At 46.9% G+C, this 24345-nt stretch overlaps 1 protein-coding gene, 2 long non-coding RNA genes and 1 pseudogene across 8 annotated transcripts in view; 2 read left to right on the top strand and 2 right to left on the bottom strand.

Moving 5' to 3' along the window:
* LOC149365263 (protein KRI1 homolog) overlaps positions 1-4764 on the top strand; it is a 35779-nt gene extending 31015 nt beyond the window's left edge. Inside the window, exons 14-17 of the mRNA XM_089541442.1 lie at positions 2263-2393; positions 2914-2978; positions 3488-3589; positions 4005-4764. Of these exons, the coding sequence (XP_089397568.1) occupies positions 2263-2393; positions 2914-2978; positions 3488-3589; positions 4005-4647 (941 nt within the window). The 3' untranslated portion in view covers positions 4648-4764. The remainder of the gene's footprint in view (positions 1-2262; positions 2394-2913; positions 2979-3487; positions 3590-4004) is intronic.
* LOC149365265 (uncharacterized) overlaps positions 3402-24345 on the bottom strand; it is a 29237-nt gene continuing 8293 nt past the window's right edge. The window contains exons 2-4 of the long non-coding RNA XR_016282558.1: positions 5207-5328; positions 4989-5111; positions 3402-4893 (exon numbers count right to left, since the gene is read on the bottom strand). This is a non-coding gene — a long non-coding RNA (uncharacterized LOC149365265). The remainder of the gene's footprint in view (positions 4894-4988; positions 5112-5206; positions 5329-24345) is intronic.
* Positions 5584-8284, bottom strand: LOC149365266 (uncharacterized; annotated as a pseudogene).
* LOC149365267 (uncharacterized) lies at positions 15475-23348 on the top strand. 6 transcript variants are annotated; one of them, XR_016282563.1, is made up of 4 exons: positions 15475-15637; positions 17442-17768; positions 19593-19678; positions 19755-23348. It is a non-coding gene; the product is annotated as an uncharacterized LOC149365267 (long non-coding RNA). The 6 variants fall into 6 exon arrangements; XR_016282565.1 differs by having other exon boundaries at positions 17442-23051; positions 23134-23348; XR_016282561.1 differs by having other exon boundaries at positions 17442-19678.

Below are 24345 nucleotides of genomic sequence, written 5' to 3' on the forward strand. Positions count from 1 at the left end.
CGGTCTCGAACGTGGTTGAAGTTTCAAGTGCGATCGAGGCGGACAGCTGCTACACGTATCCACTCGATTCCGATCAACTAGTTAGATTGCTACATACAAGATGGCGCTGCGCCTACTGTCATCATCGCTATCGATTTCTGATAAATTAAAAATAACAATCGTTAAAAAAATTTTATTCTGAAAATTTCAAACTATGAGCAGAAAAAGCAGCTTAATTACTTTCTGCTGCAACCAGCAGTGGACTCGATAGCGAACAGCAGCAAAACAACGCTCGGTGCACGCGTGAACGGTAGCGCCATCTAGTGACAAGGCGCCAAAGCACATCAACTCTGTGATGAAGAAGTTTTCTTCCGTAATTACTGGTAGCTAGGGTCTGTGCATTGCAAGCCTTTTTTTCGTTCCAAGAAGAAAAACTGCAAATGGTAGAAAATGTAACAACTGACTAAAAGCAAGACAACTGCTTCACCAGGTGTCGCTCTTGCGAGGTAAACACACTGCATTTAGTTAGGCCTAAGAGCTTGAAAATCTCCAGATTATCTGAAAAACAGGGGCTAGTTATCGCTTAAACCTCTACGCGTGGGCGAGAGTGTGCAAAATAAAAGCGAACCGCTACCATTTGAGCGAGCTGTCACGGCGAAGAATCCAGTGGTCACATGTATTTATTCCGAAGCGGGCGAGCAGGGCGCCGCCATCTTGTCAACGCATCCCGCAACCCTCGATCGTGCTCCATGCGGTTGAGCAGGATCGCGGTCGATCGCGATTGAATTCGCCGTGTAGCAACGCCGGATCTGCATCGAGTTCGATTTCGATCGACTCGATCGCGATCGAAAGTGCCCGTATTAGGGTTAAGAACGACTGAACCATTTACACAGAACCAAAAATAGGGCAAGTTTATCCCTCATTTTGAATGGTACGGCAAAACAGCGCTGACGGACGGGACGGAAGAAGATGAGACAGACAGCGCATGTGTGTGTCTCATCTTCTTCCGTCCTGTCCGTCAGCGCTGTTTTGCCGTACCATTCAACATGAACCAACCAGCCCGACTCAGCCCTCTCCTTATCCCTCATTCATTCTGCTGTCGGCGAGAGGAGGCAAAGCGAATATCACGCAAACGATTTAAGGGCAGTGAATATGCCTAAAAACCCAATAACATTGACGAATTCTCTACAAAGCAGGAGACGTGGGTGCCGCCATGTTGACAAGGCTATTTTTCCTAGCGTAAGCAAGAGCTCGCACACTAAATTCGAAAAACAGGGTATGTAATGCGAACGTAAAACCTGGATTTGAAATAGCATTCGGCGCATGCGCAGTACGAAGGACGCTATTTTATAGCGTTCTCTATGCCTTTGCGTATGTCTGCGTAGGCTCTACTAAATGTCTCTGATGTCCAGGTACAAGGTTAAATTGGAAGAGTGGTGAAAATTTTCTTCAGCCACACCTTTGTGTCCTTTTAATTTACTGTGTATTCCTATCTACACTTGCATTGGGAATTCAAAAAATATGTACCATTTTGCCATGGGTTTTGCTGGCTGCCATTGCACTGCCAACATTTATGCATTGACTGGTAATGTCCAAGTTGCTGTTTCATTTGTCCAGCAGAAGCTAAAGCAGACCAGGTTTTTGGTGGATGTTCATTAAGCTATTGGTGTGGATTTAAAGCTTTTTGCAACCCATACGACATTGATTTACCAAACCTTAAGTTTGTGTGGATGCAAAAGCTAGCTTTCAAAAGCACCCTTTCAGGACTGCCAGATAACAAATTATGTTTGGCAAAAATGTTGGTAGTGTTATGTGCAGAGCATTTTTACATGAAAGGGATGCACTTTTTTCTTTGTTTTGAGTCATGACTCCTAGACAAAAGTCACTAGCAAGACATCCTGGAGAAAGCAGTTAGGAGCGAGGAAAACGAAGCACCAAAAAAGCCCAATTTGTGTTGAGTATGAAAGAGGCCACGTGGAGCCGTGGCCTGCATTCTAGGGCAGATCACAAACACTTCTACTTACTAGCATATGCACGAAGAGTGCTATAGCTGGCATCCCAGTGCCGCATATTTCATTGAGGGCAGGTGAGTATTCAAATAGAATCAAGGTTTCTGAAACGAGGACCATACTTTCCCGTGATCCTTTTCATTGTAAACCTCATTGTTACAAGAGCAGCCGATGACTTTTGCTGTGCAGGATGTGCGGCTAAGCTTTTTCTTAATCTGTGACTGCCAGAATTAAGTGGACACTGGACCCTGGTATTTGTTTGATTTCCTTGCAGCGACCAAGTCATTTGAGGAGTATTTTGACGAGTACTACAAACTGGACTTTGAGGACATTGTTGGTGGAATGCCGACCCGTTTTCGGTACCGTCCTGTTGTACCCAACGATTTTGGCCTGACTGTTGAAGAGGTAAATGCATGCGCCATGCTTCTTGCTGGGTACTATCGTTTTCAGACATGCTTGCTGGGAGATACAAACCAAAGGGTGACCTTGTTTTAAGGCGTAAGCCTTACTTATGCAACCTGGCAGTTGATGGTCAAGGTATGGTCATGCGAGTTTGCTCGGGAAGAGCAACCTGGATTGCACAAATTCCGGCGGCAGTGGTGCACTGCTTAACCACTGTACCACTGCGCCAGGAATGGTATCAGGACTCCCAGGGATCTATGAATGTTAAGTAGAGAAAGACCAGTTCTGCATATATGGACGTTAACCCATTAGCTCTCGCTTCATATCCGTAAGGCGAATCAGCGCGCTGATCAGAAGGAGTGCGGCGGCGGCATAGCGGCAGTTACTTGGAGCCATGCAGAGGTATAATTGCCAGCTGTGTGGCACTGGGTTACATCACGTGGGAGCGCGCGGCGACTACGTTCACAGAGTGAGCGGGCTTATGTTTTCTCACACGTAAGCAGTCTTGTCTCTACCATTGCAGATTCTTTCAGCTAAGGACAAGGAGCTGAATCGATGGTGTTCTGTGAAGAAAACCTGCCAGTACAGGTGAGACAATAGCAGCATTCTGTCCACAAAGCCAGCCTCTTTTCTGTTGCAATGTTTCAGCTCACATAAGAGAACTGAGCCTGCCTTGTGTAATGTGATCATGCATGTGCTTTATTTATATTCTGGTGCTTGCAAGTACACAGGATTTCAACATAGTTACTCACCGCGCATTGCTTGGAGGCCGACAATTTGGAGGGTAGTATTATATAATGGCGGGGGTGCTGAATGCAAACTTTTGTACAAGAGTATTATCGCTTAAATATGGAAGAAAAAAAAAGCTGGTTGATAGGTGAAAAGTGCAGTTTGCCACGTTCTTTTCATCTTTGCCAGAAGAGGCCAACAAGTGAGAGGTGTGAAGTCTCATATCCACACTTTGAACAATTGTCTTTTTTTTACTTGCAAACATTTCATACTTGTTTTATACCGGTTTGAGTCCACTTGGTGTTACAGCTGTATGAAAGTTGCAGTTTCTTCAGCGTAGCCTGTTCTTTTTTTGCCTCTCGGGGTAGGACTGAAAATGAAGAGATGCAGGACTACCGCACATTCCAGGAGCGAGCCTCCAACTTGTACCTGAAGTGCAAGATCTTTCCCAGTTTGTACGGAGCTGAGACGTAAGTACTAGGAGCCTGAAACCATTCATTCCTATTATTATTTTAGTTCATGCAGCCAAAGTTATTGACCAGATGGCAAAGGGATGTGCATTTTTACAAAGTACAACTTTATATTGTGGAAGTGACAGGGGTACATTAATCTAGCCATTTTTTTGCTGAAGGACTTTGTGCAGTACCCTGTTGGTACTGGAGGAGGCAAAGATGGCATCACAGCCAGGTACCCTGCTGTCTCAGAAGTCAGGATTCCTGCTGTGTCATAATTTTGACGCGCTTTGTAACCTGCACTTGCCAGCCTCATGTTAGCTGCAACAACTTTTCACATTATGTCCTGTGTGATTGTTGCACCATCATCGTCTAAGTGATTAGCACCCCCTTGTGATGACTCAAGTTCAGCACAACATAATTCCTCTTTCAGCACTGACACAAACCAAGCAACGCCATCTGAGGAGCAGGAAGGGGGCAGAAAGAGGAGACGGAGAAAGAAGAAACTGGGACTGGCTAATGGCACCAGTGAGAATTCTTCAGAACATGCGGAGGCCTCTGAAAGCTTGTCAGAAACAGCAACTCTCAACCCAGCTGTGTCGAACACTACGACCTCTGGCCAAAGGAAGGGCAAAAGGAAGACCTCCCCTTGTGATTACTCTACATCTGGTGGTGATTTACAGCCTGGAACGAGCACTGCCACCAGCGATTCCTCTGAACCTCCAAGGAAGTTGAAGGCAGTGGGCAGAAAGAATGCGCTCAGCAGTTCAACACAAAGCGTAAATCCAGATTCATCTGCCATGCTCAGTCAAGGCTCAGCACCGTTGGAGATGTGTGGCACTGGTAGTGGAACGGATAAGGATGGGATTACGCGGACAACAGCCAGTTGTCCATTGCCAGCAAGCAGGAAGAAGCGGAAAAGGAAGAAGGCAAATGGCACTTCAGGGCCCACCAATAAACCGAGCAGCCTGGCACCAGCCTTCAAGGTTTCTGCCAACAGGCTCAAAGCCTATGGCCTCAACCCCAAGAAGGTCCAGAAGCAGCTGATATATGGCAAGAAGAAGACTGCCTCATAACAAACCCCTGGAAAAGAAAGACAGGTGAACATTTATATATGTGTGGATAATACTAGAGATTCGTTTTATTGCTGGCTGTCAAACCTGTAAATATATTGCGCACATGACTGGCTTTTATTTCGATCCTTTGGCTTCATTTTATGACTTTTTTTATGGCTGTGACAAGATCGCAGTACAGCGTCATTCTTACGAGACAGTAGTACTGATCTTGAGAGCGCTGCACGTGAAAGCTTCAAATGCTTTGACCTGGTTTCCAGAGAGCAAAAACCAAAAATAAACAACTCATCTGTGTATAATGCGAGTCAAAAAAGCTCACCGAAAACATTTAAAACATTTCGCACATGGCTTGGTGCCTCGATGGAAATTTGCAGGCTGTCCGCACCGCTGCAGGCATCGAAAAGGGGCACGCATCTCCATGTGCCTGGTGCTGGTTTGCTCCCCCCTCTCGCTCCAGCACCCTTGATCTGTGAAGAAAAGAACAGTTCGCACTCGCCCCAGCACTGTGCGGTCCTTTGATTGTTGTAACCGGTGTGCCACTTTGAGTGGGCACTGCACTCACCCCTGCACACATCTTGCACTTCATCGATGCGCAGACTGGCTCTGGCATGTGCGCCCATCAAGCATCCTCGGAGTAGGGGCTTTAATGATCAACGTTGTTGGGTGTGCAGTCTCCCAAGAGTGCTGGTGGCATGTGCAAGGAAAACAGACGATGCACGTGGCTCGGAGTCTCGGTGCCAACTGGTTTTTATTCTTTTGTATGCCGGCCCTTCTCATGTGATTGGTTGACTACGACTGACGGACGGATGCATGCTTGCTTAACCCTTTAAATTAGGCGGTGACTCATGCCACCTAGCCATGACTCCTGAAATTTCACTCATCTTGATTTTAACCACCAATCAGGTAGCCTTGCTTGGCTATTTCTACATGCTTGAAATCTTATTTTTTCTCACTGTCCTTAAACCCCAATGCTTTGAATAAATCAGCCCGGCTGCTTTCAAGTGTAGGGCGAAGCCCTTTACAGAAAAAGTGTCAAGTGTCCAGCCGTTTCCTCCTCCTCTCCACACACACTGCATAGCATGTCTATCTCATGGAACCTGACTTGATATGTCTTAGGCTGCAATACTCCTCTCCGGGCCGCAAACAAAGAAGAGTTTCCCGTAGGATTATCGTAGATACTTTCTTTGTCCATTTCCTGTTTAAACATTTCGTAGATATTTTATTTGACAATTTCCTCTTTAAACATTCTGTGTGTTCCCAATGCTGAATTCGTCAGCATCCCTGTTTTCCTCTGAGCCCTCTCTGTTTCTTTAACCTTTTTCTTAACTGGTAATTCCTGATTTTCCCCCAACTGCTGTCAGTTTTCTGGTTCACTTTCTCCATTTTGTGTCGACATTCCTCTTGTACAAGTAACTGAAAACTTTCCTAGCCCACTGCTTTTCCACCATTTCTCTAAGTTGGTCCTAGATTCTATCTTGCTGCTAGCTTCTCTGCTCTCAAATGACGCCCATCCCATATCACCTGTACCTGCTGATTCAGTGTATTGCCATGTGCTCCCAAAGCAAGCCTCCCGACCCATGCTGCTTGATGATTTCTAACCTTGCTTGAACCTCTGGTCTCATGCACAGGACCGCATTGCCAAAAGTCAGACTAGGGACCGTCACTCCTTTCCAGATTCCTTTCACTTCTTCATGCCTATTGTAATTCCACAATGCTCCATTTTTTATGACAGCTGTGTTCCTACTACCTTTCGTCATTGCATATTTTTCATGCTCCATCAGATACTCAGCACCGTTATTTATTTATCCACACCACAAGATACTTGTACTTATCCACTACCTCTAGCATTATCTCCTGTATCCTATGCTTGCCGCCCTCATTGTTAGATGCCATGACTGCAGACTTTTCCTTACTAAACTTGAAACCTAATCTATCTCCCTCTGTACCACAGATGTCCATCAACCTCTGCAAGCCTTCCTTATTGTCAGCCATTAGCACTATATCATCTGCATATATTAGTCGAAGTAATAACTGTCCAATCCATTCTGAGACATTCCAGCGGCTAAAAAAGACACGGACGAAGGTAGACGAGACAGGACGAACGCCGGACTTCAACTGAGGTTTATTCCACGAACATGTATTATTATATACAAAGAGGGGGGGCACAAAGAGAAATAATCCGTGACAAGATAAAAAAACCATTATCGAACAAATGCAGAAGGCACGAGTGCAGGGTCCTTCCTCTATGAAAAAAATAGAGAGGCCGTCACGTGACATTGTTTGAAGCCGGAAAAGAGCTCTTGTTTGCAAACATTTCTCCGCGCAAGTTTCAAACCCAGCGAAGGAGCTGGCCCAAAGAGACTCCAGTGCGAGTGGCGCTTGGTTTCTCACCGTTGTTCATGTACTGGAGACATCGGAAATATTTGTACGGTATCGCCCTCCTCCAAAAGAGTGAAATTTTACATAGGATAACCATTCTGAACAGCTTTTTCTCAATGAAAAAAGTCCAAGAAATACATGTTTAAAATGTGACTGCTCCCCTCCATAAATCCACCCTTTGTAGCATGGCAACATACCATGTTTCACATCCACAGATCTAGTATTGTGCAAAATAAATATGACTGTAGCTTTTCAGACTTCTAGAAGTTTAGGAGTACCCAGTGGCTGCAGTACAAGTTTCACAGTGTCGTGCATCATTTTAATGCTGTGTTCTATCTAGTGTATGTAATGAATGCATCAAATTATTTTTCAACATAACCACAGGCATCAATTGAAAGAAGCCAACAGCCACAGAAACCAAGGGGCACAGGGGATTTTTTTTTAATTTATTTATTTTGTGGTGTTGATCAATTTAGAATATTACTGAATATGTTATCGCTTAAAGCTACTTGATTGGAAAAACAGAAGAAAAAACAACCACATGCCGCCGGTGGGATCCGAACCGACGACCTCCGAATTACGCGACCGGTGCTCTACCTCTGAGCTACGACGACGGCTGTCAATTCTTCTGCCTTCGGGGGTATTTATGTTTACAAGTAACCTAACCTTGAGAGTGTTCATCAGCGCTACCCAAGTTCATAAGCGGCGGGCGTGGAACGTCTTAGTTACCGCAGGTGTGACGTAGAACGTCATCGAACGGAGAGGGTGGAAGCTGCGTGAGAACCCTCTTATGCCTCCTATGGCGTCAAGGCTGCCAGAACCGAGGCCCTCGCTAAGCAATTAAGCAAACAAGAGAAGGGGATGAGGGGCTCGTTATAAATATGAAAGAAGCCAACAGCCACAGAAACCAAGGGGCACAGGGGATTTTTTTTTAATTTATTTATTTTGTGGTGTTGATCAATTTAGAATATTACTGAATATGTTATCGCTTAAAGCTAATTGATTGGAAAAACAGAAGAAAAAACAACCACATGCCGCCGGTGGGATCCGAACCGACGACCTCCGAATTACGCGTCCGGTGCTCTACCTCTGAGCTACGACGACGGCTGTCAATTCTTCTGCCTTCGGGGGTATTTATGTTTACAAGTAACCTAACCTTGAGAGTGTTCATCAGCGCTACCCAAGTTCATAAGCGGCGGGCGTGGAACGTCTTAGTTACCGCAGGTGTGACGTAGAACGTCATCGAACGGAGAGGGTGGAAGCTGCGTGAGAACCCTCTTATGCCTCCTATGGCGTCAAGGCTGCCAGAACCGAGGCCCTCGGTAAGCAATTAAGCAAACAAGAGAAGGGGATGAGGGGCTCGTTATAAATATGAAAGAACCCAACAGCCACAGAAACCAAGGGGCACAGGGGATTTTTTTTTAATTAATTTATTTTGTGGTGTTGATAAATTTAGAATATTACTGAATATGTTATCGCTTAAAGCTAATTGATTGGAAAAGCAGAAGAAAAAACAACCACATGCCGCCGTTGGGATCCGAACCCACGACTTCCGAATTACGCGTCCGGTGCTCTACCTCTGAGCTATGGCGACGGCTGTCAGTTCTTCTGCCTTCGGGGGTATTTATGTTTACAAGTAACCTAACCTTGAGAGTGTTCATCAGCACCACCCAAGTTCATAAGCGGCGGACGTGGAACGTCCTGAGTTACCGCAGGTGTGACGTAGAACGTCATTGAACGGAGAGGGTGGAAGCTGCGTGAGAACCCTCTTATGCCTCCAATGGCGTCAAGGCTGCCAGCGATAACATATTCAGTAATATTCTAAATTGATCAACACCACAAAATAAATAAATTAAAAAAAAATCCCCTGTGCCCCTTGGTTTCTGTGGCTGTTGGCTTCTTTCATATTTATTATGAGCCCCTCATCCCCTTCTCTTGTTTGCTTAATTGCTTAGCGAGGGCCTCGGTTCTGGCAGCCTTGACGCCATACAGTGAAAAGCGTCACGACAAGGGGCCGAGGTAGCCGAGGTGAGCGTTGCATGAAGCGCGTGCCTACACTGTACCGTGCCCTTTGAATATGCCGTTTTTTTTTTCGGCTAACTGAGAGAAAAGAAATATCAGAACAACTGATTTAACGAGGCTTTACCTTTCAGATGATATTATTTGCAAAATCGCCGCGGCACCTTGTCGTGACGCTTTTCACTGCTCAAAACAGATGGCGCCACTGCCGCCTTTCAGCGAAAAACCGGCGTCTGCGGGTTTTGGTTCGACGATCTCTACGCAGACAACTACGATTTCGTATCATGCACGGCTCAACTAAGTAAGTACCGTTGTAAAACTTGCTACGATACAAAAGTTACCTTATTGCGCAAGCTCTGTGTGCAGTTTCACCGCAAATGATCGAGCGGTTGAGGCGGCAAAATTTTTGCAAGTCTTTACGATAAAAACGCACAGTACGGTATAATGTATGCAAAATACATTTTTCACGTGGGTGGCTCAACGCAGATACCAACCGAACGAACGCGGCTTACCTAAACGCGAAGTAGCGTTCAGCAGACTAAAATACGCTCTTTTGGTCGTGTGATTTCATCTTCGTAGAAGGTAAGGTTGCCACTGTTTGTCGCGTGGGTGCACCGCCATAATGCTGCGCGGACGAACTTCACAGATTTGCGAGGCTGCGCTCATTTTCCTTCATGGCTGCGCTACAACCGCTGGCGGCATTTAGCGTCATAAAATGTCGTTGTGCGTTTGAAGTGCGCGCCTTCTTTTTTCGTCTGTTAGCCTACACCTCCAAAGAAAGCGGTGTAGAAAGTGTGGTTCTCGTGCTACGCGTAAAAAAATGCGTTCATGTCGGTGGGCGGATCTTGGTTGGTATAATTGGTATATAATAACTCTATGCTTCCTCCAAGCTACACTTGCCAAAAAAAAAGATGCTTGCTACACTAGTGTAACCAGTGTAGTTAAAAAAAAATGGCTCTGGTAAGAAACGTAATGGCTGATAATGATGACGTGGATAGACGATACACTTGCCTTGTTTGAAACAAAATAATGATGGAGGCCATCACGCTGCTCTTCGGCAAAGGGCATGAACTCGCAGTGGAGATCAGTGCATGAACTAGAACATGCGCGCTTGCATCTGGGCTGGTTGTAGTTCACTAGGTCTTGGTTAAGAAACTCTATGGATCACTGCACCGACTCTCTCCTTTTTACTATATTTTTACTCTTTATGACCAGCATTCAAGGCTTTAGCCGGACTCTCACTCACCGGGCACCAGGCGTCCCTTGGGAGGAGCTTAACCCAGATATCACAGCCTTCTCCTTTCTTTTAAAGACATTACTGAGCACTATCGTGTCGAACACCGGCGATACCCAGTTCCTATGAAAGGACTGGGTAAAGCTGATGAACGAATTCTCCTCAGGCTCTTTACAAACACCCTGCTGTGCCCGGCGGTTCTCAAGCACTTTAATCCTTCTTTTGATTGCCCCGCCGCGGTGGCTCAGTGGTTTCGGCGCTCGGCTGCTGACCCAAAAGACGAGGGTTCGATCCCGTCCGCGGCGGCTGAATTTCGATGAAGGCGAAATTCTAGAGGCCCGTGTACTGTGCGATGTCAGTGCACGTTAAAGAATCCCAGGTGGTCGAAATTTCCGGAGCCCTTCGGCGTCTCTCATAGAGATGCTTCGGGACGTTAAATCTGAACAAACCAAACCAAACCTTCTTTTGACGGCAGCTGCTCATTCTGTGGGGAGGTGGCCGACACCTTCCACATGGTTTGGGCATGCAGAAAAATCGGGGAAAAAAATTATCTCAACCTAATCGCACGTTTGCTCGGGCTCAAATTTCGCACAGAGGTTGCATTTGGCGGTCAGTTTTGTTTTATACTACATTTAGGTGGGGTACTTGCCTGATTCGGTCAAAATTATTTGGAAATCCCTATTGTCTGCGGCGACGGAAAAAAAATTTGGCAGTGGCTTAGCTCTGGTTAAGCCTGGATATACAAGCGAAAAGCTGCAGTTATGCTTTGTTTGACGTCATGGCTGTCGCAGTTCGCGCACAATTAATGCACTGGGAGCACCACGATAACGGTGTAGGCAAGCGCGTTATTAGCCCTCCGTCCGCATGCGTGGCAACTGTGGTAAGCACGCGGCTGCAACGAAAGGGCAAAACGGTGGCGAGGAGGCGAGCGCGCAGTAGCCAACTCCCTTGCTACCACTTCTGGGTCTTCTTTTCTTCATTCCATGGCGAATGTCTGCGCCTCTTCTACGGCCGCCGCCGCCGCTCACGCGTTCTCGCAACGCCTTGCAGCCTTGCTAGCCTTGCGAAAGAACCTTATCCTCTTGGGACGGCGGCGGCGACCATGCGGCAGCGGCGAAGGGTAAAACGGTGGCGAGGAGGAGAAGTGGCGACGTAGCGCGCGGCCTCTTTTATGGCCGCCGCTGCCGCTCACGCGTTCTCGCAACGCCTTGAGAAAGAACCTTCTCGTCTTGGGACGGCGGCGGCGACCGCGTGGCAGCGGCCAGGGGTAAGCCGGTGGCGAGGAGAGAGAAGTGGCGACGTAGCTATAGCGCGCCGCGGCGGCGCCGAGGAGTGGCTCACGCGAAGCGCGTTGTTGACGAGCATGGAGGAAAAAAAACTGAGGAGGGAGCGTCCGGCGATAATTAACAAGTAAAGATATAGCAAAAAAAAAAAGAGTGTGTGTCCCCCCCCCCCGTGATCGCACCACGTGATAGCGTGCGGTAAAGTCTAGCCCCGCTACGCGCGCGCATGCGCCGATTAGCGCGGCAGACTAACTGTAGATCAACTTCCTTGCTGTAGACGCCCGCGCCGCAGGTCGCGCATACGCGCGCACTAAAACATACCGGAATCAAAACATAAAGGACCGGCTCGGGGAGCGAAAAACTGAGGGAGAAAACGACTTCAAAACACTCGGCTTGCGAACGCTGGCCGCGTGACGTCATGCTCCCTCCTTAGTTTTTTTTTCCTCCATGTTGACGAGCCTAGTGAAGCTTTTCGCTTCAAAACCAAAACAGAGAGACTTCGCGGCACTGGTACCCGTGGCGCCATCTTGCACTTACCGGAGAAACGAGCCCATGGAGGAAGGATTTTTCCTTCCTCCGTGAACGAGCCCTTTACCGGGGAGGGTGGAGCACATAGAGCTGCGGCGTAGGAGGACTTAGGCTCGCATAGCCAAGTCACGGCCATGGCCTTCTTTTGATCGCTGTACGACCACACTTTCGTTGATGTCCTGCGCTGCTTCGCAGCAGACAGCACCAAGCAAAGATGATTTGCTCAGCACAGCTGGGTTTCTCCGGTCGGTACGAGATGGCGCGACGGGTACCACTGCTGCAAAGCTTTTCGGTTTTGGTTTCCCGTCGCCGCGGGAGGGAGCGGCTATGAGCGGCTTCACGGTGGTGTAAAGGACCGATGGATATTACCGCGGGCCTAGTCTTTGCCGATGATGTAGTATTAATGGCAGAAACCAATGCGGACCTCCAGGCTCTCATCAACATATGCGCTGAGACCATGGCGCCACTTGGCCTGAGCTTCAACTCAAAGAAGTCGGCGGTGCTGTGTTTTTCAGCGCCGCTGGACGCCGAGCAGCCGGTCCACCTACCAAACGGGGACGTCCTCGAGATGGCAACTGAATACCGATACCTAGGCATTAGGTTCAGCACGCAGCCAGAATATGCTGCAAAACATGAGGAACACTTGAAACAAGCTTCGCAGCGAGCGGGAAACATATTGAGAAGGCGGTGCCTATGGGGCTGCAATCGATTTGTTATGGTCCGCGAGCTGTGGAAGGCAGTTCATGTGCCCGCATTGTCATTTGCAAACTCAGTTATCTGCGTGACAGCGCCCACAAGGGAATGGCTCGAGCGTGGTCAGCGAGCGGTGGGACGTCTGGCGCCGGGGTGTCATGGGCGGGTGGCTAACGAGGCAGTGCAGGGAGACCTCGGTTGGTCTACCTTCGAGGCTCGCGAGGCAAGAAGCAAAATAGCCTACGACGGCCGGCTGCGCCTGATGCACAAAAATCGATGGGCGCGCAGAGTCTTTGACTATGTAAGTCAATACTGCCTGCGGACTACATGGGTGAAGCGGCTCCAACACCTTCGTCGCAAGTTCGGCTTCTTCAGAAATGAAGTACAAGCCGACAACGCGAGGAAATGGGCCAAGGCAGTTAATACCCAAGTGCATGCGCAGGAGCGAGAGGCGTGGAGGGCTGCCATGGAGGGGAAGTCGACACTGGAAGTGTACCGGGCAGCCAAGCAGGACATCTGCGTTGAGAACTTCTACGACAACAGTGTAGGCAGCCCGGAGGGCGTATTCAGAGGAAGGTGATCCTCGTTGCGATTGGCCAACCGAGAACAGACGTCACTGCTCTACTCTACGTCACTCTGTGGGGACTTTTGGGGAACACTGCGCTTCAACCGACAGGGAAAATCTCAACTCTTCTTGAAAATCCTTGCTCAATATCCCAAGGTATCCCAAGGTGCATTTCTTGCTCGCTTGTTTTTTTTTTATTTTTTTTGCCTTGAGCATGCAGACGGACACGTGCGATGGCCTTGCTTCAGCGGTTTGCGACAAGGCGTTCTTCAATACTAGTAATTTAAAAACACCCATCAAGGATATTCATGGGGAAGGACGCGGTTGTTGCTGCGACGCGTCTTTTCTTTTTCTCTTTCCTCTGATCTCTCCTCTATCTGCACGCGGCAGCGGTGGTGGCTCGGCACCAGCCAGTAGGGAACCCAAGCTCAAGTTTGGGAGCGCGACGCCAGCGCCGCAGCGGCGAGCAGCGGAAACTCGGGGCGGCGCCGTAGCAGACGCCCTGCTAGCTTTGTGTGCACGTGCGACGGGAGAGTCGCGCTTGGCGCAATCTTCGCGCTGACAGACGCGGTCTCAGCGAAGCAAAAAGGAGGTAGTACGAAGGCCGTAATGTAAAAACCAAAGAGTATGTACACGGTGATCCACTCTTACCGCGAACACGCGAGTATGCGGCCGCGCTCTTCGGAGAGCCAGTGAGTCTGTCCCTACCATGCACGAAAAAAGTGACAGACGACGCGCAGGCAAGTCGCTCGCTGCTCGATTTTCCAGCCTTGCGACTGGGAGTCGCAAGCCGCTGAACTAATCGGCGAGACAGTGGAGCTTTTGGCAATGACGCCGTCCGCGGACAGTAGAGCTTTCGGCAACGACGTCGCCCGCGGCCACGCCGGGCGACGAGCTGCGCTGCTCCCTCGCTGCCGTAGTCGTCGCTAAGCCTAATCATTTCGCACCGATGCTGTAGCTGAGGGCACTTCGGAACTGGCCAGCGCTGTAATAAAGGTGCTACTCGCGTCACCGTTTTACTATGTTCACCGTCACATAATAAAACAAAGACGTGACCGATTTCCGTGATGCCTTTAACTGCGGAGCCAGGTAACAACAGGCGAGCAGCACTGGGCATCAGCAAAGCGGCTTTGGAAAAGAAATATGCTTGTATCGCAGTTATCGCTTCTACCAGCAGCTCGGTATTGGCCAACGATCCTCAAAAATGATTCATTTTTGACGTTGCTCTACTCCAGGGTTTGGTATGAACGCGAACAAACAATATTGGCGTATTTTTCTGACGGCGGCGGCAGGCAAACAGGTCGGCAGGCCGGCCCTAAAAAGCGCGCCGCTGTCGCTGTCATCATGACGCTTATACGACTGCGGTGCACATCAATACCGTCACGACATCCTCCTGGTCACCGTAGTGCATTGAGAATCGCACCGAGCGCGAGTGCAGGAGACGCGGTCAAAGCAGACGAAATTCTCGAAAGCGCGCAAGCAATGTTATTCCGGAGAGTTTTCGTTTCAAGCAAGAAGGCGACCCGCAGGTCGCACTTGCAAGTGTGAACAATGGTGGTCAAATGTTTAGGGGGTTCCCCCAAGGTGGAGTAGAATGTTGACGAACTGTTGCCTGGTCGCATGTCCTTTCGACTCGCACGTAAGTGGATCGCCCTGCGCATCGCATGCAACAACTGACAACTACGATCAACAAGTGTCTCGCTTTATTTCTCACAGCTGATAGTACTTCGCATATTTCGAGCATATAATTATACCGTGGACTTACCTCTAGTTACATGTCATACAGTACGACGTTAATACTCACTCGAGAAACGCATTTTACAGTCAAATGGGCCTCCTCATCGTCGACCGTCTGCTCCACACAGTAGACGCGACTAATCAGTTTCCCCCCTTTAATTAAGTTTGCATTGCAGTACTGCGCGTCAGTCTGAACGATCTTATTGGGGCTCATGCAGGCGACACATCGCGACAGCGCGGGCGCGCGCACGTGCAAGGAAGCGCGCGTGCAAAGAAGCGTGGTGAAAGCAGCGCGAGCAGCGAGCAGCGCCCCAGTTTCTACTTTTCTCCCATAGATGGCGCTGCACATCAGGCGCAGCAGCGCCACCCGGCGATGCTTTGGGAGCCTGTAGGCAGGCCCATGCATCCTTCTCCCAGTCACAACAACAACATGTAGTAAGGCACGGCCGTTCTTGTGCGACTTACGTCCGAAGCATTTTGTCGCCCTTCGTGACCTGCGACGGCACCACGACTTCGAGGAAGAGGTGGAGAATCTAGTCTTCGACTCTAATAAAGGTAAGAAACGAAGTCTGCATGCACGCACGCTGTGATTAAAGCAATAAAGGGCCAAAGCGGGATGCAGTCGCGCGCTTAGATTACCGATTGAAAAGTTGCAGTTTATTGACTTTTCGAGTGCGCGCATTTTAACTTTGTAAACACAAAGCGCGTTCTTTTTTTTTTATTTACGGGCTTACACTCACCTGGGGAAACTTGCACGTGGTTTTGTGCACAAAAACTTAGCGATGACATGCACGTTTTTTAAAGGAACCATGAAGATTTCAATGGGCTTAGTCTAGTGCAACAGATCTGCAGAGGTAGCCTTTGCGGGCATTCGAGTGAAATGTGAAACGTAACGTAGTACTATAACCTTTGAAAGCCATGACTTGTCATAGTCATTTTGCACTTATTTGTAATGTAAGGTGTATAGTTTGTACAAAGTTTAGGTAGTCATAGTTTTGACTCCTAATCATTCTGAAGTGTAGCATGACTCAGCACTTTACTAGTAACATAAGGTGTGCAGAGTTTGTACAAAGTTGCGTAGTCATGCCTTGCACTCATGACTCGTCATTCTGCAACATAGCATGACTGTGCACTTTAATGCTTTGGCATTCTCGCTGGTAAGCAGTCTTATGTGTGTCTGCAGAATTTTTTTTTGGTGTCCTGACAAGCTGTGACAAGCTTGCTTGTCACTTGACAAGCAAGTGACAAGCAGTGCACTCTCTTTCATATTTAAAGTGGCCACTGTAGGAAAAAAACTGGTCCTTGCAGCAGACTCGCTGCTACAGGCCTTGCTTATGCTTTGTTGCAGGCACCTGCAATGTCTCGACAGGACACACAACATTGTCGCGGCATGCACTGGCTTAGCAGCGCTGAAGCCATGGCAATCGCAACACGCAGAAGTGTGTAGGAAGAATGCCCAGCATTGTTCTGCCTTTAGAAGTTAACAGCGCTGACCTGAATATGTGGTCAAAGGACAGGGCCATGTAAAAGGTTGCTGTGCAGGAATGAGTTTTTGCAGGGTGTAGTAAAATTGAAATACTTCCATGTAACAGTCCGTGTAATAACTTAACCTGAACTTAATAATTTTCTCCAAAAATTGTTCCCCATGCGCTATAGCAGGAAAAAACAGTAAGCGAATGACTGATAAATTTTTAACAATAAAAAAGCTGGGAAATGCAGTTCTGCACTGCAGGCAAAAGGCTAAAAATTTGAAGCTAAATCTGTGATTGTCATGCGCACTTGGCAGAGGCAGAGCGCCAGTAGTAGTGCGAGAGTACTGCATATGTGCCCACTCCATAGCACATGCATTTTTCATTAGTGTATGTAAAAAGTACAAACTTTAATTTGGCCTTGCTTTTCAAAAAATGAAAGTAGTGTGATACACAAAAAATTGACAGAGAAGTTTTGCCAAAATTTTATAAACGTGCAAAAGCAGAATTTCATGAACATTGCCTTGTCTTGTTACTTTACTGTTGACTTTCTAAGGATGCCTTATGCCGTTATTCATGTGCTATCATTGTGTACACGTTTTTATCAAAATGGAGCCCACCTTTGTTCACGCCTCAATTTTTAAAAATTTTTTTTTAGTCATGAGTGGTCATGGACTTAACATCATATGTTGGCATCGTGTCATAACTATGTTGCAATGCTGCTGTGAGGCTGTGGTTGCTATGTCGCCGTTGCTATGCTCTTGGCACAAACCCACATACACATCGCAGGATCTTGCTCGGGGTTGACCGTTCGGAATTGTGCTTTCACACTAATAATTAACTAATACTATGTGGAGTGCTTAGTTATGTTTACAATCTTTCTGTTTCAGGATTTTGCGCCTGGAAAGACGGAGAAGAAAGCAAAACTTGCTGCCATTTTATAGCTTCTACAGGAAAGAAGGAATGTGCACCAAGGGTTTTTAAACGCTACCTGCACTGCCACCGTTCCGGCTCGTACGAAGAGCTTCCTATAGAACAGCGCCAAAGGCAGGAAAAGTGGCAAGGAAGCTGCAAAATCAGCAAACACTGCTTTGCTACTCTAGAGGTCATGGAGAAAGAGGGCAAGGTATATGTAGTGTTTCAAAAGAAACACTACGGACACTTCAATGAGGCCTGCCACCAAAGGCTATCCCAGGATGATGCCAGAGGGCTTGCAGGTTAGCCACTCCTCTTGTACAAAGCATTTGTGCATGCTGTGTTGACTGTACCGGAATGTGAAAACGTTTAGAAGCTACACTCCACCAACCTTTCATAAATGGGAGACGAAAGTGCAATAGAAATGTATTTTAGGGGGAAGATATTGCTCATTAACTCGAGTGATCATTTCAATGATTTTTATTCTTCTGCGATGCATCTATGGCACAAAAGAGGTGGGACAACACGAAAATGCCTATTGTAAAGTGGGAGAAGGCATGTCCCACAAAACGAGGGGGCGGAAGAAGTTATAGTAGGGCACAGCTTAAGAACCCAGTGGCCAATGCCCCTCAAAGGAAGCCTGCCATCCAATGGCGTCGACCGATTCTCATGATGTCATGGTTAATCCTAGGGGGTAGCACTGCAGGAGGGTGGCAGATGAAAGGGGATTAGTTATGGCTTTAATTGGGTTAACTGATGAAAATCAGCTGACGCCATTGACTGGGGGGGTCTTCTTTAAGGGCCATCTGCCACTTCGTTCTCGAGTTGTATCTGACTGTAGTGCAATTCACTTGAGCCTACTTGGTCGCATCGAAGGGTGAAAAACAATTGATCCACGGCACATTGCATGCACAGCACAGTCTGTACGAACTTCATGCCGTTTAGTTTAGAGATGCTTTGTGGAAGGGGTCCAGTCTTTCGAACTGAACATAATTAGGAATGTCGTCTAGCACTGAACTACTCCAATGTCTTGTTCTTTTGTTTTTCTGCTGGTTTCATTGACTATCCTAGGTCTGTCGCTCAATCGGCTGACGTTGAACTTTATCCGTAAGAAGTCGGCTTGAGCTCTATGAAACGTGTCTTGAATGACTGACAGTTGCACTCGATGCTAGCCTCTTTTTTTGGCTGCCTGTCAAAAGCGTAGGCATTTTGTTGCTGATCAAAGCAACGCCACCAGTCTAATGGTTGTATAAGGGCCATGTTTTTTCTCATAAGACAGATCGTCTGCAGTGAACTTTCATTAATTAGAATTATTTGGCTGTTTTGGCACTTCATCAGTAACGCTCGCAGGAACGGCTGTGGTTTGAGTGTTCAGCTACTAAGCTGGAGTACCCGGGTTAGAACCCGGTTGCGGCAGCTGAGTTTCGATGGAGGCAAGAGGTGCCCACGTGCTGTGCAGTGCCCAAAGATCCCCAGGCGGTCGAAATTATTACGGAGCCCTCCACTACAGCACCTTTCTCTCTTGCTTCTTTCACTCCTTTCCTTCATGGCATGGTTGAGGCAGTTACTGCACCATTTCCTTTCCTCAAAAACCACTAACATAAAACACAAGCCTGCACAAGAGTTGAAATCGCAAAAAAAAAAAATGAACAAGCAGCATTTATATTTCAGTTTATGTATGACTGGCATGCCCTCCAATTGTCTCTGACTTAGCAGCAGTCATTCAGGTGTTGAAACTGAAACAGCATGAGAAAAATATTCACTTAGAAATTATTCACCTGGCGTAAGTGAATTCTACATTGTGACTCGTGCACACTATTGTCTTGTGCACAAGTCCAAAGAAACAAAGTTCGCGTTCAAAAATTTGGTGTCTCTACTCCTTTAAAGGTTGCTGTCAGGCGAATCGGTGCATTTTTTGAATATGCAGAATGAAATGGGACAGGATGAGAAGCACATGTCCTTATTCTTTTCTTGTCCACATTTTCAGTGCTGTTATATTCTGCATTTATAACACGCTGTATATAACTTCCCTGTTTTGCATTGCAGTATGCAAGTTTAAACACTCAAGCTCATAAAAATAAAGTCCATCTGGCTTTGAAACAACCATTTTGTTGTGTGCTTTGCAGTGCCACAAAAGTGAAATGAAAGTAAGATGAACTGTGTGTCACCTGTGAAAAGGAACAAAGTGGAAGACGAAGGAATCCGACCAGAAGTATTTGTCACTTTATTACATGGCTGTAGGCAGATGAGCCAGAGATGTTAACAGTTTTTTTCTGTACCATTTTCAGGCCGGTTAGCAGAAGGAATGCCAGAAAAAACCATTGTGCACAAACATCCGAGCAGGTACAAGTGGATCAAGCCCACGGATGCAACTTGTGACCACTAAGGACCTTCGTAACATTGCAGATAAGTTTAGGATTGGAAAAACAGAGCAGAGAGATCCAGACGATTTTAAGAGTGTTGAATTATGGGTCGAAGAAATGAGGGCAAAAAATGAGTCGTCGCCACTGTTGTATTACAGGAAGAAGGGTGACCCCAACAGTCATGATGGTGACTTTGAGCTAGCATTAATGACGTTCCCACAACGAGAGCTCCTTTATGAATTGGGGGCAGCGAAACTGTGCACTGACTCCACCCATGGCATAAATAAGTACTAACTCCAACTGACAACCCTGCTCACAATTTCTCAAGATGCCTTTGGTATCCCGTGTGCCTACTTGATTTCAAAAAGGGTGAACACGGGCACTGTGGTGAGGTTTTGCGAGGCCATCAAAGAAAAAAAACACAATACAGTGTCAGGCATTTATGTCTGATGATGCCCCTGTTTATGGCAGTGCATGGGAGCAGGTGATGGGTCCCTTGAGGAGTCGACTGCTTTGCAGCTGGCAGGTGCTACACAACTGGAGCACGCACCTGAATACAGTCGCAAACAAGGACTGCAGGAGTACAACAAGGGACATGCTGCACACTCTGATGAAGTGGACAGATGAGACTGACTCTCAACAGTTGCTCCCTGCACTTCTTGGTATCCACTCCAAAGAGCATCAGCTTAATTGCCTTTGGCTTTGTCAGAAATTTTGAGAAAACATACGCAAAGAGGGCATGTCAGTGGGCTTACTGCTATCGGCAGTACATTGGATTAACAACAAATAATCACTTGGAGTCAATGCACAAGGCACTGAAGTACTCTCACTTTGGTGGCAAGGTAAATGGGTGATTGGATACATTAATCAAAGTACTCTTCAATTTCACATCCGAAAAACTTTACAACAGGTGTCAAAGGAGGAGCAGACCACCGCAAATCTGCCCTATTTAGGAAGCATAAAGTGGGGATTGAGCTTTCTAAGTCCAGTACTGAGAGAGTGGGAGATGGCCAGTGGCATGTAAAGTCACAAAGTTTGGTGAACTTCAAGCACACAGTGGAAAGAACTAGCAAATCGTGCAGTGGCTGTGAGATTCATTGTGAGCAGTGCGAGGCTTGCCACAACGTGTACACAAGTACAGTACGTGTTGACCATGCAACGCATGTGCACATGTGCAAGCACATGCATGCTGTTGCTATAATGGAGCTACACTCGTGCCAGATGCAGAGCAGCCAGAAAGTAGCATTTGACTGTGCTGGCATTTGTAGGCCCTGCCAGCTGAAGATGGCAGATTTCAGGTGAGGGATTAGGATTATGTTATGAGCTAGTTGGCGGGCTATTCTGACAAAGTGCTTTAGCATAGCAAGCTCAAGACACAGCAAGGAAGAGGAGTGTCATTTGCTAATTTTCTTGAAGCCCACATGGTCATGAGAAAGGTGCGCCATCATATCCCATATCAAGCAGCACCATTGAGGGTGCACTACAGGCCTCTGGTATTTCTTTTCTAGTCATTCCTTTTTCCCGAAACTTTCCTCCTAGGAATGGAGAACTCATCCCGCCACGGCGCCTCAGTGGCTCTGGCGTTCTTAGACTGCTTACACGAAGGCTGTGGGTTTGATCCAGCCATAGCGGCCACATTTCAGTGGAGGCAAAATACAAAGATGGCCATGTGCTGTGCAAAGTCAGCGTGCATTAAAGGCCCCCAGGTGGTGTAAATTAATCCAGAGACCTCCATTATGGTGTCCCTCATAGCCCATGTGCCGCTCCCGAATGTTAAACCCGACAATTAAGAAATTGAGATATTTCAGGCCCCTCATTCCCTACTCAGAATCTGCTTGTGTGAGTACGCCCTCTCTGGCACTGCTCAACAGAGAACTTCTGACAATTGGCAAACATTTTTCATCTTTGGGAAATTAGTGCACTCATTTTCTTGTTCATACCTGCCTTGCATTCACTATAATTTTATTTCTTCGTCATCCCTGCTTGATTTCATTTTGTCTGCATGTGATGCACTCATAGAGGCATGCGCTCTTCAATAAAATTAGTATGAAGTGTCGCTCCATGCTGCATTCCTCTTTGTTGCGTCGTGCTGTCACAGTGCACCGCCCTTTTAGGACATCTTGAGAAAAACAGCGCTTGCAGACAAAGGACCAGAACAAGAAGGACACAAAAAAAAAAACAGCGCAGTTGTGTGTCCTTCTCGTTTCCTTTGTCTGCAAGTGCTGTTTTTCTCAAGATGTACCCCAACCAACTCGCCCAGCAACACACCTTGCCTTTTAGGACAGTTGACAATATGTGGTTCTACAGTTCTGCAATGCATATGAGAAAAAGTATTCTTGACAAAAGGCTAAGCCGTAGCTGTCATCTTGCACACTGAAAGCTGCAGCGCAAAACTACTATTCATCTTATTTTGCAAAGAGAATACTGCTGCAACAGAAAAACAGTATTACTCATTTTTCAGAACATTGCTGGTGCAATTTGTGACACGAACTTATATTGCCATGGTAGAAACAGCCGTGAATAGCCTTCCCTCACATGATAAAGCACTTCATAAATGAACTTGCTTGGCTCTTACACAGTGTCTCTCCACCAGCCTTCCAAGCAATGAGCCTTCTGTTGTGTGATGGGAACACTGTGCCAACTTTGTTGCCTAGAAATTCTAAAATGCCCCTATTTGTCGAGAAGGCAGCTTAGATGAAACATATAGTGCCCAGTTAATGTCATTTCCTTTTTACTCATTAATGAAAAATGCTTCAAAGCCCAACTGCAACGAAATTATAATTTGGCTAGAATGCCTGTTAATGTGCTGGGTGCGTCATAAAACTAATCGTAACAAAGTTTCATGCTTCTGAGAAAACTGACACTGTTGCTACAAGTGTTTAAAAAGCTGTGTAGACAACGTGGCATGTCCATATAGGCAGATACGGATACCCGAGTGCCATACGGCCTCATGTCTGGCCCATTGGGAATGAACAGATTAAGGACAGTGTAGAGTGAAAGGCTAGGGGCTAAAATGTGGCTTGGCAGTCATGGGTATGGTGCTGCGCCAAAGTTGTTAGGAATCTGTTTCAATCCTGCAGATGCTGATTTCTGTTTCCATTCCAGGTTTTTGTACACCATATTTACTTAAATAATGGATGCATTTGCATAATAAATGCTTTCCCTACATCAATCATCAAAATCTGGGGAAAGTTCAACTGACCACACCATGTTTTACACCATGTAATAAATGCACCAAACTTACCATTCTAATTTTTTCCCACAAGAAACTGCATCCATGATGCAAGTAACTGCGGTATTACAGGTTACAGAATGAAGCACTGTCAGCTGTATTATGTGGCCGCAAGACTGCCTGGCGCCATGTGAAGAGGAATGCTCCCAAGGCTCATCACATCACATTTACTCCAGTATCCACATATGGCACCCGTTTCATCCTGCACGTCACATTCACCTCGGGCTGGTGATAGCCTGCCAGCTAGATTAAGAATGTCACAAATAAAATGTCTACCTAACTGAAAACTGCGGTTGTATATATCGGAGATTTTTATTGACTTGTGGCAGTCTACCTGGACAGGTTATGGTAATGCAAGGCAGCCCATTATGCACAGCATATGAGTGCATAGGCGCCACAACTTCGCATCTTTTCCAAGGGTTCATGTTTTGCACTATTGGGTGTGACCCGACCCATCTTTCCACAATCCTCGCGTAGTTAATAATAAAGTGCTCCTAATCCTTTTTTGACAGTCAAAATGTATTTTCCTAGGCATATTGGCAATCTGCAATTTGTATTTCTCCACAGATTTGGTACTTCTGAGAAGTTGGACGGTCATTTTATAAATGATATATTTTTAATAAGCTAGCAGATACTATTCTTGATTTAAACATTTGCAGGCATATATACGCTGCCATTGTTTGCCTTGATAAATACTGTGTCCATTGTGTAATCATAGTACAAACACGTTAATTGATTCTAAAGGATGTTAATGCTGCTTAATTACGCTGTACAAGCCCAGCTGTGGCTTTGGAAAGCTGCCCTTCCTTGGACTCTGACATTAAATACAACTTGTACTTGGGAAAGACTAATCTTACTGTGAGTGTAACGACAAAATTAAACAAATTCCATTAGACGCTGGTATGACCCCGCCTGCGGCAGTTGTATTCCGATGGTGACACACAACAGGCCCACATGCTGTGCGATGTCGGAGCACGTTAAGGGCCACTGTTGGTTGAAATTACTGGATCCCTCCACTGTGGCGCCCCTCATAGCCCGAGTCGCTTTGGGACGTTAAACCCCATAAGCCAAAGTTAGCATTATGTTCCTGCCGGACCAAGCAGCCGCTGACAGGGTCAGACTGTACGAATGGGTACCATCAATCACTACGTGACACCCCCACTCCACTCACCCGATGAAATCCCATCCATCAGTGACACATCCACTCTCTCCACCCTTCGACTCAGATTTGCAACCGCTTGCCAACCGCCTCCTCCCGCCCTCTCTTCTTCCCTCTTCCCTGCA

The sequence above is a fragment of the Amblyomma mixtum genome, chromosome 1 (genome assembly GCF_055824585.1).
Source record: "Amblyomma mixtum isolate Tamu chromosome 1, ASM5582458v1, whole genome shotgun sequence".
In the NCBI taxonomy this organism is placed as follows: Eukaryota; Metazoa; Arthropoda; class Arachnida; order Ixodida; family Ixodidae; genus Amblyomma; species Amblyomma mixtum.